At 43.6% G+C, this 15,344-nt stretch overlaps 2 protein-coding genes across 2 annotated transcripts; one reads left to right on the top strand and one right to left on the bottom strand.

The window, feature by feature from the left end:
• Positions 1-11,427: 11,427 nt before the first annotated feature.
• On the top strand, positions 11,428-13,340 carry LOC127342085 (uncharacterized). The gene is made up of 4 exons (XM_051368023.2): positions 11,428-11,513; positions 11,619-11,813; positions 11,917-12,155; positions 12,567-13,340. The coding sequence occupies exons 1-4, from the start codon at positions 11,429-11,431 to the stop codon at positions 13,134-13,136; spliced, it is 1,089 nt and encodes a 362-aa protein (XP_051223983.1). The 5' UTR covers position 11,428; the 3' UTR covers positions 13,137-13,340.
• A 699-nt stretch (positions 13,341-14,039) lies between these two features.
• Positions 14,040-15,046, bottom strand: LOC127342092 (chlorophyll a-b binding protein 2, chloroplastic-like). Its single transcript, XM_051368035.2, has one exon. The coding sequence runs from the start codon at positions 14,971-14,973 to the stop codon at positions 14,170-14,172; it is 804 nt and encodes a 267-aa protein (XP_051223995.1). The 5' UTR covers positions 14,974-15,046; the 3' UTR covers positions 14,040-14,169.
• Positions 15,047-15,344: the final 298 nt, after the last annotated feature.

Here is a 15,344-nt window from a genome sequence, read left to right on the forward strand (position 1 = left end):
TGGTTTGAGCATGCATATTGTTAGAGAATAACATTGGGCCGCTAACTAAAGCCATGATCCATGGTGGAAGTTTCAGTTTGGACAACATTCCTCAATCTCTTATGAGAATATTATCTGTTGTTGAATTCTTATGCATTAAAGAGGAGTCCATTATCTGTTGTCTATGTTGTCCCGGTATGGATGTCTAAGTTGAGAATAATCAAAGCGAGAAATCCAATGCGAGCTTTCTCCTTAGACCTTTGTACAGGCGGCATAGAGGTACCCCTTTGTGATACTTGGTTAAAACATATGTATTGCAATGATAATCCAGGTAATCCAAGCTAATTAGGACAAGGTGCGGGCACTATTGGTAATCTATGCATGAGGCTTGCAACTTGTAGGATATCTTATACATAATACATATGTTTTATTACTACCGTTGACAAAATTGTTTCTTGTTTTCAAAATAAAAGCTCTAGCACAAATATAGCAATCGATGCTTCCCTCTTCGAAGGGCCATTCTTCTACTTTTATGTTGAGTCAGTTTACCTACTTCCTTCCATCTTAGAAGCAAACACTTATGTCAACTGTGCATTGACTCTTACATGTTTACCTATTGCACTTATTATTACTTTTTGTTGACAATTATCCATGAGATATACATGTTACAAGTTGAAAGCAACCGCTGAAACTTAATCTTCCTTTGTGTTGCTTCAATGCCTTTATTTAGAATTTATTGCTTTATGAGTTAACTCTTATGCAAGACTTATTGATGCTTGTCTTGAAAGTACTATTCATGAAAAGTCTTTGCTATATGATTCAGTTGTTTAATCATTGTCTTTACCATTGCTTTGAATCGCTGCATTCATCTCATATGCTTTACAATAGTATGATCAAGATTATGTTGGTAGCATGTCACCTCAGAAATTATTCTTTTATTGTTTACCTACTCGAGGACGAGTAGGAACTAAGCTTGGGGATGCTGATACGTCTCCAACGTATCTATAATTTCTGATGTTCCATGCTTGTTTTATGACAATACCTACATGTTTTGTTCACACTTTATGATGATTTTATGCGTTTTCCGGAACTAACCTATTGACGAGATGCCAAAGTGCCAGTTCCTGTTGTCTGCTGTTTTTTGTTTCAGAAATTCTAGTAAGGAAATATTCTCGGAATTGGACGAAATCAACGCCCAGCATCTTTTAATTCCACGAAGCTTCCAGAACACCCAAGAGGGATCAGAGGAGAGCCACAGGCCCACCACACAGGTGGCCGGCGCGGCCCAGGGGGGCGCCCCCCTATTGTGTGGCGCCCCGTAACCCCTCCGACTCCGCCTCTTCGCCTATTTAAAGCTCCCTGACCTAAATCTTCGATACGAATAAGTCACGGTACGAGAAACCTTCCAGAGCTGCCGCCATCGCGAAGCCAAGATCTGGGGGACAGGAGTCTCTATTCCGGCACGCCGCCAGGACAGGGAAGTGCCCCCGGAAGGCATCTCCATCGACATCACCGCCATCTTCATCACCGCTGTTGTCTCCCATGAGGAGGGAGTAGTTCTCCATCGAGGCTAAGGGTTGTACCGGTAGCTATGTGGTTCATCTCTCTCTCCCATGTACTTCAGTACAATGATCTCATGAGCTGCCTTACATGATTGAGATCCATATGATGAGCTTTGTAATCTAGATGTCGTTATGCTATTCAAGTGGATTTTACTTATGTGATCTCCGGAGACTCCTTGTCCCACGTGTGTAAAGGTGACAGTGTATGCACCGTGTGGGTCTCTTAAGCTATATTTCACAGAATACTTATTCACGGAGTTATGATTTGAGTTGGATGTCTCTATGAAATTGTGGTGTTTTATTATCTCCTATGAATGCTCACAGTGACAGCGTGGGGTGTTTATTAGTACTTGGGAATACATCTTTAAGGTTTGCCTACATGATGAATTAGAGTTTGTTATCTTGCCAGAGAGTAATTCAGAATAGCATAGTGAAGTGCTTATTTATATTCTTTATGATTGCAATGTTGAGAGTGTCCACTAGTGAAAGTATGCTCCCTAGGCCTTGTTTCCGAATAGAAAAGCTACACCACAAAGATTCCTATCTCCCACGTCAACTGCACGCCAGCAAGCATTTTCTGGCTCCGTTGTCACTGTTTGTTTACTGTTCCACTGCATGTTTACTCGCTGCCATATTTTATTCAGATTGCTATTACCACTCATATATATCCATATTACTTGCATTTTACTATCTCTTTGCCGAACTAGTGCACATATACATCTAACAAGTGTATTAGGTGTGTTGGGGACACAAGAGACTTCTTGCATTGTGATCGCAGGGTTGCTTGAGAGGGATATCTTTGACCTCTTCATCCCTGAGTTCGATAAACCTTGGGTGATCCACTTAAGGGAAAACTTGCTGCTGTTCTACAAACCTCTGCTCTTGGAGGCCCAACACTGTCTACATGAAAAGAAGCGTGAGTAGACATCAATAACCCATGTTTTTAATTTGCTACTGTTTTGTTGTGTCTTGGAAGTTGTTACAACTGTAATAACCTCTCCTTATCTTTATTTTATTGCATTGTTGTGCCAAGTAAAGTCTTTGATAGAAGGTTGATACTAGATTTGGATTTCTGCGCAGAAACAGATTTCTAGCTATCACGAATTTGAGTAGATTTCTCTGTAGGTAACTCAGAAAAATCAGCGAAAAATCATGAGTGATCCTCAGATATGTACGCAACTTTCATTCAATTTGAGCTTCTTCATCTGAGCATGTTAAGTGCATCGTAAAAATTCGTCTTTACGGACTGTTCTGTTTTGACAGATTCTGCATTTTATTTCACATTGCCTCTTTTGCTATGTTGAATGTATTTTTTGGTTCCATTAACTTTTAGTAGCTTTGTGCAATGTCCAGAAGTGTTAAGAATGATTATGTCACCTCTGAATATGTGAATTTTTAATTATGCACTAATCCTCTAATGAGTTTGTTTTGAGTTTGGTGTGGAGGAAGTTTTCAAGGGTCAAGAGAGGAGGATGATACAATATGATCAAGAAGAGTGAAAAGTCTAAGCTTGAGGATGCCCCCGTGGTTCATCCCTGCATATTTCAAGAAGACTCAAGCATCTAAGCTTGGGGATGCCCAAGGCATCCCCTTCTTCATCAACAACTTATCAGGTCACCTCTAGTGAAACTATATTTTTATTCCATCACATCTTATGTGCTTTACTTGGAGCGTCTGTGTGCTTTTATTTTCGTTTTGTTATTTTCATTCTCTGAATAAATTCATGCTTATGTGGGAGAGAGACACGCTCCGCTTTTTCATTTGAACACTTGTGTTCTTAGTTTTACTTTTAATGTTCATGGCAAAAGTTGAAGGCCGTTTCATTACTATTTGGTTGGAAACAGAAAATGCCTCATGTGGTAATTAGTATATTATCTTGAATAATTTGATACTTGGCAATTGTTTTGAGTTCTCAAATAGATCATGTTTAAGCTCTTGCATCATGTACTTTGCACCTGTTAGTGGAGAATTACTGTAGAGCTTGTTGAAATTTGGTTTGCATGATTGGTCTCTCTAAAATTCTAGATATTTTCTGGTAAAGTGTTTGAACAACAAGGAAGACAGTGTAGAGTCTTATAATGCTTGCAATATGTTCTTATGTAAGTTTTGTTGTACCGGTTCATACTTGTGTTTGCTTCAAACAACCTTGCTAGCCAAAGCCTTGTACTGAGAGGGAATGCTTCTCGTGCATCCAAAACCTTGAGCCAAAACCTATGCCATGTGTGTCCACCATACCTACCTACTATGTGGTATTTCTCTGCCATTCCAAGTAAATACTTCATGTGCTACCTTTAAACAATTCAAAAGTTATTATCTCTTATTTGTGTCAATGTTTTATAGCTCATGAGGAAGTATGTGGTGTTTTATCTTTCAATCTTGTTGGGCAGACTTTCACCAATGGATTAGTGGCTTCATCCGCTTATCCAATAATTTTGCAAAAAGAGCAGGCAACGGGGTTCCCAGCCCCAATTAATTAACCTTCGCTAATAATTCTCTTCACATGTTTTGCCCTGATTCATCAGTAAGCAACTTAATTTTGCAAATAGACACTCCTTCATGGTATGTGAATGTTGGAAGGCACCCGAGGATTCGGTTAGCCATGGCTTGTGAAAGCAAACGGTTGGGAGGAGTGTCATCCATAAATAAAACTAAAGTACATGTGTAAACAAAAGAGAAGAGGGATGATCTACCTTGCTAGTAGAGATAACGTCCTTCATGGGAGCCGCTCTTTGAAAGTCTGTTTGATGAGGGGGTTAGAGTGCCCGCTACCATTCGTTGACAACAACAAACACCTCTCAAAACTTTACTTTTATGCTCTCTATATGATTTCAAAACTTAAAAAAGCTCTAGCACATGATTTAATCCCTGCTTCCCTTTGTGAAGGGCCTTTCTTTTACTTTTATGGTGAGTCAGTTCACCTACTTCTTTCTATCTTAGAAGCAAACACTTGTGTCAACTGTGTGCATTGATTCCTACATACTTGCTTATTTGCATTCATCATATTACTTTGTGTTGACAATTATCCATGAGATATACATGTTGAAGTTGAAAGCAACTGCTGAAACTTATATCTTCCTTTGTGTTGCTTCAAAACTTTCTACTAAGAATTTATTGCTTTATGAGTTAACTCCTACACAAGTCTTATTGATGCTTGTCTTGAAAGTACTATTCATGAAAAGTCTTTGCTATATGATTCAGTTGTTCAGTCATTGTCTTTACCATTTCTTTGAATCACTTCATTCATCTCATATGCTTTACAATAGTATTGATCAAGATCATGTTGGTAGCATGTCACTTCAGAAATTATCCTTGTTATCGTTTACCTACTCGAGGGCGAGTAGGAACTAAGCTTGGGGATGCTTGATACGTCTCCAACGTATCTATAATTTCTGATGTTCCATGCTAGTTTTATGACAATACCTACATGTTTTGCTCACACTTTATAATGATTTTATGCATTTTCCGGAACTAACCTATTAACAAGATGCCACAGTGCCAGTTCCTGTTTTCTGTTGTTTTTGGTTCCAGAAAGGCTGTTCGGGCAATATTCTCGGAATTCGACGAAACAAAAGCCCAAGACCTTATTTTCCCCGGAATGTTCCAGAACACCGAAGGAGAGCCGGAGGGGGGCCAAGGGGGACCCACACCATAGGGGGCGCGGGTCCCACCCTGGCCGCGCCACCAGGTGGGGAGGGCGCCCTGGTGCCCTTCCGACTCCGCCTCTTCGCCTATAAAGTCCCTCGTGACCTAAAAACTCGACACTGATTGACGAAACTCTAGAAAGACTCCAGGGACGCTGCCGCCATCGCGAAACTCCAATTCGGGGGACAGAAGTCTCTGTTCCGGCACGCTGCCGGGACGGGGAATTGCCCCCGGAGTCATCTTCATCGACACCGCCGCCATCTTCATCGCCGTTGATGTCTCCCATGATGAGGAGGGAGTAGTTCTCCCCCGAGGCTGAGGGCTCTACCGGTAGCTATGTGGTTCATCTCTCTCTCCCATGTACTTCAATACAATGATCTCAAGTGGATTTTACTTATGTGATCTCCGGAGACTCCTTGTCCCACGTGTGTAAAGGTGACAGTGTGTGCACCGTGTGGGTCTCTTAGGCTATATTTCACAGAATACTTGTTCACTAGGTTATGATTTGAGTTGGATGTCTCTATGAAATTGTGGTGTGTTAGTACCTCCTATGAATGCTCATATTGACAGCGTGGGGTGTTTATTAGTACTTGGGAATACATCTTTAAGGTTTGCTTTGCATACCTACATGGTGAATTAGTGTTCGTTATCCTGCCAGAGAGTAATTCAGAATAGCATAGTGAAGTGCTTATATTTATATTCCTTTTTGATAACATTGTTGAGAGTGTCCACTAGTGAAAGTATGATCCCTAGGCCTTATTTCTAAGCATTGAAACACCGTTTCCAACAAGTTCTGCTACATGTTTACTTGCTGCCATATTTATTTCAGATTGTTATTACCACTCATATTCATCCATATTACTTGTATTTCACTATCTCTTCGCCGAACTAGTGCACCTATACATCTGACAAGTCTATTAGGTGTGTTGGGGACACAAGAGACTTCTTGTATCGTAATCGCAGGGTTGCTTGAGAGGGATATCTTTGACCTCTACCTCCCTGAGTTCGATAAACCTTGGGTGATTCACTTAAGGGAAACTTGCTGCTATTCTACAAACCTCTGCTCTTGGAGACCCAACACTGTCTACAGGAATAGAAGCGTGTGTAGACATCAAGCCACATCTTGTTTGCCTACAAGTTTGCTCACTGCTTCTGGAGCTCGATGGGCGCCACAGCCGATGCTGATCTCCACGTCTCCAACTCCGATGACTGTACCCTCCCGGCCGTCGTCTCTGATTCTACCTAAACCACGCTTCGCCACCTCTGTCTTTGGCGCCTTTGGAAACACAGGAAAGAGGTTGTCTTCCAGGGCCTCCCCACATGGCTCTCCCGTATGCGCAAAAACTACAGAGACGATGCGATCCTTTGGCATGCTCGGCTGCCCCTGGCTCAGCGTTGCGACGTGGACCTCTGGCTTACCTTCTTCCTCCCTGAACAACCGTTGTTTGTTTCTTCAGTTTTCTGTTCTATGAGCTTGCCCCCTTCGCGTTGGGTGTAGTCTCCCCTAAACCCCCTGTACTGCTGCTGCCCGACAAAAACGGAGATTTCACCCCGATCTTATGATGAAATGAAAAAATTCAGGCGAGAGCTTTGCTCTCCCCGGTGAACACTCAAATAAATTACCGGCACAAGTTTGAAATATAGTATAGCATTGATCTTCACTTCCATAAGATTGTGTTTTCAAAACATTGGTGACCACACACTATGGACTTGTGTCATGCTCACAAAGAGTTTGATCTTCATCTTCTATGTCATCATCTTCAATTGTTATATCCGTTAGGACTAGTGCCTCATACTCTCCTTCACTCATTGTCCTTTCTGATCAAGACTTTGGTGTTCTTGCATTCAAAGTATTTGTGACCTTGAGCTCCACACTTGAAGCAAGTGACATTGCAGTTGCCGGTTGATGTCTTGGAGGGTGCCATGGAAGTCGTCAGTTGCTTCGCGCGACTTTAGTGGCCGGTTGCTTCATTTTTGTTTAAGAAGTTGGACAAGTGTTGGGAATGATCTTGGAAGCATAGTATGACTTGTTTTTCTCATATTTGAAGTGTTGGAGAACTTGTCTCTCGACCTTCTTAGCTTGATAGACCGACTCGACAATGTTGGTATATGGTTGTAATTCCACAGTTATCTTGGTAGGATAGTTGACGCCATTGAATTATCGAACAATTGTTTCCTTCTCGGATTCTTCCATGTGTGCTCTCATCAGGATCACTTCCATTTCCTTGTCGAGTTCCTCCACGGTCTTTGTGCCTTGGTTCAATTACTGCAACATGTTGAAGAGGTCAGTCATGTAATGCGTGGGCACAAAACGAGCATGCATTTCTTCTTTCATAGCTTCCCATGTTGCAATAGGTGGTTGCGTTATCTCATGCCTTGTTGTGATGACTTGTTCCCACCAAGTGTTGGCATAGTCCTCAACCTCAAGAGATGCCATGGATACTTTCTTCTCATCGGCATAGTTGTGGATGTGGAAGATATTTTCCACTTTTAGCGCCCATGAGAGATAAGCTCTGGGGTCATCTTCACCTTTGAACTTGGGCATGTTGGATTGCGCTTGCCATGCATATTTTCTTCGTATTCTCTATTTCTTCGATGAGGTCTCACACTTCCATCTCTCTCATTATGGCGTTGAGGAGGTCTTCCATGTCTAGCATTATCATTATTTCTATTTCTTTGGGGTTGCATAGTTTCTTCACTTGGGCTTGATGACAATGATGTTATCAATCATGACGATCGTGGGAATCATGGCGCAGCCTTCTTGGGTGTTCATCTAAGTCACCATCGTTTGGCTCACTAGGTTCATGATCTGATTTTCTTCGATGTCGGTGGTCATGCTTCGGATGGTGTCGATGATCATTCCTTGGTACTTCTTCATCGTGGCCTTGATGGTGATCATCACCATAAGCTTCAACAATTGGAGGTTACTCCATATATATTCTTTGGCGCTCATGATGTTCTCAATGTTAATGTTGCTCATTGGAGTTGTTTTTGGGGATGGTCAAGTCGATGTTCTTCGAGGGTTTTTCAGGAATGACTTCAAGCCTCTTTTTAATATACACATACACATAGAGTTTTCCTGAATGGTTCGGAAAAAAAGTTGCACGAACTACGTGTTGATTAATTCCTTTTGATCTGAATGAACAATTGCATGGAAAGCATGTCTGCAGCGATGGTCAGGTCGTGAAGATGATATCATCGACTATCACGTTTTATCGATAATGGGCACTTTATTACTCGAAAAACAAGTATTACACCCGGCCTCTACAAAGCTAGGATGCACGCATCCATATAGATATAGTTGTTACAAACAAATAAAGATGAAACTCTCAACAAAGTGTTCAATAAAGAAACTAAAGCGCGGCTATGACAAAGGAGGGCCAATCCGCAGTTCACGTTGACATCCATATTGGGAAAAATATCCTTCACCGTATCCTTCCCACCATGTAGACACCTCAATATAGAGGTCTCGATGATCCGCACGCTGTAGAGGCAAACACGAACTGAGCATATCTGCGCAATAGTATATGACCTGCAAACGAGAAGAACATTTATTGTTAAAAACCTTGTCATTTCTACGTATCCATAGCGGCCAAATAAGGGAAATCTTTGCCACCCTAATAAGTAGCTTAAACCTAGAATCCACATCATTGAGCTATTTGCCAAAAATATTCACAACACTCCGTGGTGGGTATAAGGTAGAACCTATCCATGTTTTATAGTCTCGTCCTGATGATAAAAAAACAAACTTTTTTTTGCTTCCCTACCAATTGCATTTGCAAGGTTATATTTAGTGAGAATCACCCCACGATGAAGATACCACACAAATACCTTAGTTTTTAGCGGTATCTTCATCTTCAAAATTTTCAAATTATTATCAGCAGGGATATCAGGTTGGATCAAATCATCAAATCACTATACATCGAGGCCACTAAGAAGACACCACTTTGAGAAGACATCAATTCTAGTAAGGTTCCAACAAAAAACATCGGACCCCTACGGACCAAATCAAGACATCGTAATAAGTCATTCCATGAGGCCCAATGAGACTTCGTCGAAATGACACATTCGGTGGGAATGTTTCAAACACCATAGCGAGTCTATCACTCTTGTGCCGCACAATATTGTACAATGCCGAATATTATTCTCGGGGCATGGCATTACCTAGTCATTTATCCTCCCAGAGCCTAATCTTCGATCCATCCTTAATGGAGAAAGATCTGTATGGGAAGAGAACTTCTTAGTCGCCATAAGGCCCGCCCAAAAATGGGAGTTCCGAGGTTTCCAATTAAATTGAGACATATGAGCCGATGTACTTTCTCCTAAGGGGGGTTTGCCAGATTCCTTACTCGGTAAGTAGTTTGAACAACTACTTACCTAGTAGGGCCCTATTCTTGATCTCGAGGTCTTGAATACCAAGACCTCTTTGATCTTTGGGGTGGCAAACCAGGCTCCACTTTGCCTATCGGTATTTACGCTTCTCACTATCCCCTTGTTAGAAGAATCTTGATCGGAAGTAATCCAATGGTTTTAAGACTCATCTAGGAAGTTGGAACAAAGATCTTATGTACAACAACATATTGCTTAGTACTGAATTGATAAGGACTAATCTTCCTACCGGACACAGTAATCTGCCTTTCTAGCTACTTAATCTAATTTGTAATCGTTCCTCCACCATTTTCCATTCTGCTCTAGCAAGTCTCGGATAATGAATTAGAATTCCCAAATATCTAATTGGATTTCCCCGCAGCTAAATAATTCAGCATATTGGGTTGTGAAGCCGCAACTTGCGACGAGATATGGGAGTCTCCAACGCAAACAAGGGCCTGGCTAAAGTCATCACAGAAGGAATCATACACATATCGTAGTACAGAGAACATGAAACTACTTGATAACAAAGTTATGGTTGATGTGTATAATAGAAACCAGATGAACATCATGCTAAATCAGACAAGCAATACACGGCAAATGTGGGCATCACAAAACCCTAGCAAGATCATGCTAAATCAGCCTATTTGGGACAAACAAGTATGGAAAAAGTGGCCAACACAAACCCTACCAACATCATGATAAATCGCCATATTTAGGACTAACCCTACCACCAATATCAAACCCTAGGCAGATCTGACAACTCCTGAATAAGATCTAACCATAAGCGAGCAACCGGGGCGAGGGATTCCTTACAGTCATCACCGAAGGTGAAGAAGTGTTGCAGGAGAAAGAAGATGAAGCTGAGATGCAGTCGCCGACCGGAGATCTGTGCGCTGCTTACCTACGTGCTGACGGAAGATGGACCTCGAAACTAGGGGTGGGGAGTGGAGGATTCGAACTGGTGGTGAGGGAGGTGGTAGAAATAGAGGAGGGGGCGCGACGGGAGGTGATGAAATCCTTCCCGCCCCCATTTTCGCTTTTCGCCGCAACTCATGCCGTCTTCTTTCTCGTCCCCGCTCGAACAGCGAAAGATTCGTTTTTGCATCAGCTCCGTGCGAGCTGTGAGGTACCTCGCTTGGAAAAGCCAATTCGTGTGTTCTTCCCGGACCTAGCCTAACGGTGCTTTGGAGGGAGTGGAGGATTCGAACCGTGATGTGCAACAACGCGGGAAACCGAGAAAACCAAATTGCCCAAAAATTGGAGGCATGCTACCAAACGCGCTCTGGAGCTTCCTCTGTCCCAAACAGCCGCCTGCTCACCGGTTGGCGTCCTCCCGCGCCTCCGCCCCTCTCCCCGCCTGCCGCTGGGCAGAGTGCGGCGGCCATCGGGCTCCTCCGGCCACGCGCTGAGTCCTAGCTCCAGGGCGACGCTCCCCTGTCGCGCCCAGATTGATCCGGTTCTTCTGTCCGAGCTACTGTACGTACGGACAGATTCCTCCAGGCGATCCGCGTCTCTCCGATTCCGACCATCTTTCCTCTCCCAATTATACTCCATCCGAACTTCTCTGCTCTCATCCTCTGTCTTTGAATTTTTGAGGAAACATCGATGGATTTGCCCCCCTATCCGTGATTTCCGTATCACATAGTTGCGCGCGCCCTGGCAAGTCGATCAAGATTCTGCTGATCCTAGCGCCCGTCCCTGCCGCAACCGATTCGGTCTGACCGGGTTACTCCCAAAGATCTAATTCATAGTCGCTGCTATTCTAGATTCTCTTCAACTCGTAACAGTTTCTTGAGCCGACGCGACAGAGACGACGACTTCTGATCGATCTATTCGTAGAGATATTTCAGTTTTTCTCTAAAAGAAATCGAGTTATGCCTGCCCTGGCGGCTCTCTCTCACGAGGAGGACAAGGAAGACGGTGATCTGGAGGAGGACACCCCCCTAGACCCCACTGATGGTACGAGTTATCTCAACTCTTTATCTTTATTTTCTGCTGTTCTAACAACAAGTAGTATCAGTCAGTACATGCTCAACTGGTCAATTGATCTGACCCTCATATCAGTGCTACGATTCGTCCAAACTGTTGGCAACGTTGAACCTGCCAAGAGGTCGCACTTGATGAGAGACACCCTAGGCGTTCCACCCAAACCCCGCGACTGGCCCAACATCACTCTACTCCCCGAGTCGTCCAGACATCAAAGACATATGGGTGGCCTTTACTGGCACCAGACTTACCAAATGAACCAACTCTCCGAGAGTAAGCTCGCTACCTACGTGTTAATATGCTTCAGTCTACTATATTACTAGCTAGTGCATGCTTGTTATACTAATGGCGTTGCTCGTTTCCTTTGAATTAATAGCTTGTTTGCCGCCTATGCGGTATACTCGCTGTCGTGACCAAGCTTCAGTTGGGCAGCAGCGGTGCTTTCACAAGCCGCGCCCTATGCTCCAAATCTTTTCTGCCAGGGTGCAGACCTTCCTGGCAGATTACACTGGTCCAGTCGAGGTGTACGGTTGTATCGCGGTCCGAGACTCCGAGGATTATCGCCGCATTTATCTTTTCAACCGATCCCGGGATAACCCGCTCACCATCAATTCGGTGAGTATTTTCTATGCTCTTCAAGCATTTATTTGAAGTTGTGTTTATATCAAGGCAGCTCTATGACACAACCTTTGTGTCTAAGTTTCTCAGTCACCACACCATTACCAAACCATTATTACCTCACTGGATTGAAAAAAGAATTGTGGTCATCTGTTGCTGGACAGCACACTGACTGAAATTACTTTTAAGAGCTAGAGAAGTTGGGGTCAGGAGAAGGATTAGTGGCAGGATGGACATCTCATTACCTCGTTTATGGTTCTGAACTAATGAACCTGCTCTGTTTCATGGTGAATACTACATATACATGTAGTGTCATGTAGATATTTTTGTCTTAAATGCTGGATGAAGAAGTTCTATCATTAAATGTTGGTCTGTTGAGTGCTAACTCTGGAATTAAATAAATTTCAGGCTAGCGATTATCTGCGATTGTTGAGCCCCAAAAGAGGCATGTCCATGCAATTTGATTGCCTAGTTGAAGTTGATATCAGAATAAAGGCATTGCCGGGTGATACAAATGACAAAATTTTAGTTGATGGGTGTTTTGATCTAATCGAGGGACGGGCTACTTTCGACGTGCTCTCTAGAAGCGTGATGGAAGGTGAACATGGTGCTATTGTTTTTAATCTAATCATGTTTCGGAGAAGCGTCGAGGCAACCATTCATATGAACTTCTTGGAAGTGCCCGGAGATGGGTTTGATATAAAGATGTGTGGGTTCACTGCCATTTGGAAGAGTCTGTATGCTTTCATAGACTGCGAACAATGCGAGTGTGATAGCTTCGTCTCCTCCATCGGAAAATTCACACAGTATTTTGTAGCGGCTGTGCAGATGGATGATACACTGTTTATCGATTTTATGGAGGGGAATATGCCGATCTCATTTGAAGCAGCTATTCATGGCACCGAGGAAAAAGTATATTATTTTCGTAATGGTGCTGTGGTGTCTGTAAAGGTGTCTTGGTCGACAGCCCACTATTAAGGAATATTATTAGAGTTCAATTAAGTGCTCTTTGCAGCCAGGGAACTATAGGAACTTGGACAACAAGAATTGTGCTTATTGATGTACTCCCTCTGATCCATAAAAAATGCCGGGGCTTCAAATTTAAACTAAAACCCCGGCACTTTTTATGGATCGGAGGGAGTACTACTTTACAACATGTTGAATCAAGTTTGCGTTTTAGAACACTTGTTGCCATGTAATTTATCAGTGTTTAACCTTTTATTTTGTTTTTTTGCCACTAAGAAGTGGAGGTACAGAGCCATTCTGAAACATCTTTTGTGAAAATAACTCTAACATATAAGTTTATGATTCGCCATTGTTTCTAACATGGGGGGAAATTCAAGTCTCGTACGCTTCAACATCTAGGAAAATCTTGAGGTCTAAAGTCCCCATAAATCCGAGCATCAGACTCTTACTTCTAACATGTCTTTAGAGTATTTTGTTTATGACTTTTAAAATATTTATTTGTTACACATGAATTGCAAATTGTTATTTATGATTTTACACACTTTGTAAAGTTAAACGAAATGTGGGTCCCAACAAGGCATGGTTCACGTTCAGCCGCTCACCACCAAGAGAGGGAACCTGAAGTACGGTTTTCATTTACTTTATTTCTTCAAGTTTATTCCCTTAATTCCAAATCATTCAAAGTTCTAGGCTTGCCCTCAGACTTAAAAGATACAGTAGTATAATACTACACTGCACTCATAGAGAAGAAGAAAAAAAAGAAACATTTTGCATCCATATATGGAAGCAACTCGTCAAGAAAGGGCATGGATGTTGACATATAGTTTTAGTTAGTTATCTGGACGAGTTGCTCCATCACCAGTATTTACATGAAAGAGCGGGCAACAAATAGTATCCTGGACTAATATGCCTGACTTACCAAATTACGAACGCTTTTTCATAGGATCGTCATAATTTACATTGTGGTAGTACAATTCAAACTGCGCCTAGGTGCAGCTCACTGCAGTCGCCTAGGCACAACCATCTTCCAGCTGACGCCGGCAGATCACTTTCCGGGTACAAAGTTGGTGGCAAATGCCCAAGCATTGTTGTTGACAGGGTCGGCCAGGTGATCAGCGAGGTTTTCGAGCGGGCCCTTACCAGTGACGATGGCCTGAACGAAGAAGCCGAACATGGAGAACATGGCAAGACGTCCGTTCTTGAGCTCCTTCACCTTGAGCTCCGCGAACGCCTCAGGGTCGTCGGCTAGGCCAAGCGGGTCGAAGCTACCGCCAGGGTACAGCGGGTCGATGATCTCCCCCAATGGTCCACCAGCAATGCGGTAGCCCTCAACGGCGCCCATGAGCACAACCTGGACGGCCCATATGGCGAGGATGCTCTGGGCGTGGACGAGGCTCGGGTTTCCGAGGTAGTCAAGGCCTCCTTCGCTGAAGATCTGGGAGCCGGCCTTAAACCACACAGCCTCGCCGAACTTAACGCCGTTGCGGGCGAGCAGCTCGGGAAAGACGCAACCGAGCGCACCGAGCATGGCCCACCGAGAGTGGATCACCTCGAGCTCCCGATTCTTGGCAAAGGTCTCGGGGTCGGCCGAGAGTCCGGCGGTGTCCCACCCGTAGTCACCGGGAAACTCGCCGGTCAGGTAGCTTGGCGGCTCCCCCGAGAGCGGGCCAAGGTACAGCACACGGTCGGAGCCGTACCACGGGCTTCCCGAGGAAACAGGCTTAGCCTTGGCAGCGGTCTTGCGCATGGTGATGCGGGCCTCACCGAAAACAGCCGGCGATGGCAAGTTCTTCACCGCCTTGCCGGCAAAGGCTGATGAGGATGAGATGGACATCGTGGTGGCCGCCATGGTGCTGCTAGGTGGTCTCTGTGTGTTTTTTATCGGTGGGGTGTGTGGAGTGGAGATGGTTTGAGAAGAGGAATGTAGCGACCTATTTAAGGGCGCAAAGGAGTAGGGAGGATTGATTGGTGCATGCTGACTGGGAAGAAAAGTAGGACGAAAAATCAGTAGCTTGGATGCTATTGGTGCAGCTTATAGCCTTGAGGAGATGAGATATACTTGTGGCTAGGACTAGAGATCGTGGCTGGACCACGTTGAGTGTAGATTTGTTGGAAGAGACTGTTAATCTGGATGATCCAGGCCAAGCGGTTATTTTGCTCAGTTTTCCTTTCTGAATAGAAATAACATTGAAGATGGAACGAATGAACTATGTACGATGG

The sequence above is a fragment of the Lolium perenne genome, chromosome 1, assembly GCF_019359855.2.
Source record: "Lolium perenne isolate Kyuss_39 chromosome 1, Kyuss_2.0, whole genome shotgun sequence".
Lineage (NCBI taxonomy): Eukaryota > Viridiplantae > Streptophyta > Magnoliopsida > Poales > Poaceae > Lolium > Lolium perenne.

Coding starts and splice junctions, on each gene's coding strand:
- LOC127342085 (XM_051368023.2), top strand. CDS start 11,429: ATGCCTGCCCTGGCGGCTCTCTCTCACGAGGAGGACAAGGAAGACGGT. Junction 11,514..11,618: donor CCCCCTAGACCCCACTGATG/GTACGAGTTATC, acceptor CCCTCATATCAG/TGCTACGATTCGTCCAAACT. Junction 12,156..12,566: donor ACCCGCTCACCATCAATTCG/GTGAGTATTTTC, acceptor AATAAATTTCAG/GCTAGCGATTATCTGCGATT.
- LOC127342092 (XM_051368035.2), bottom strand. CDS start 14,973: ATGGCGGCCACCACGATGTCCATCTCATCCTCATCAGCCTTTGCCGGC.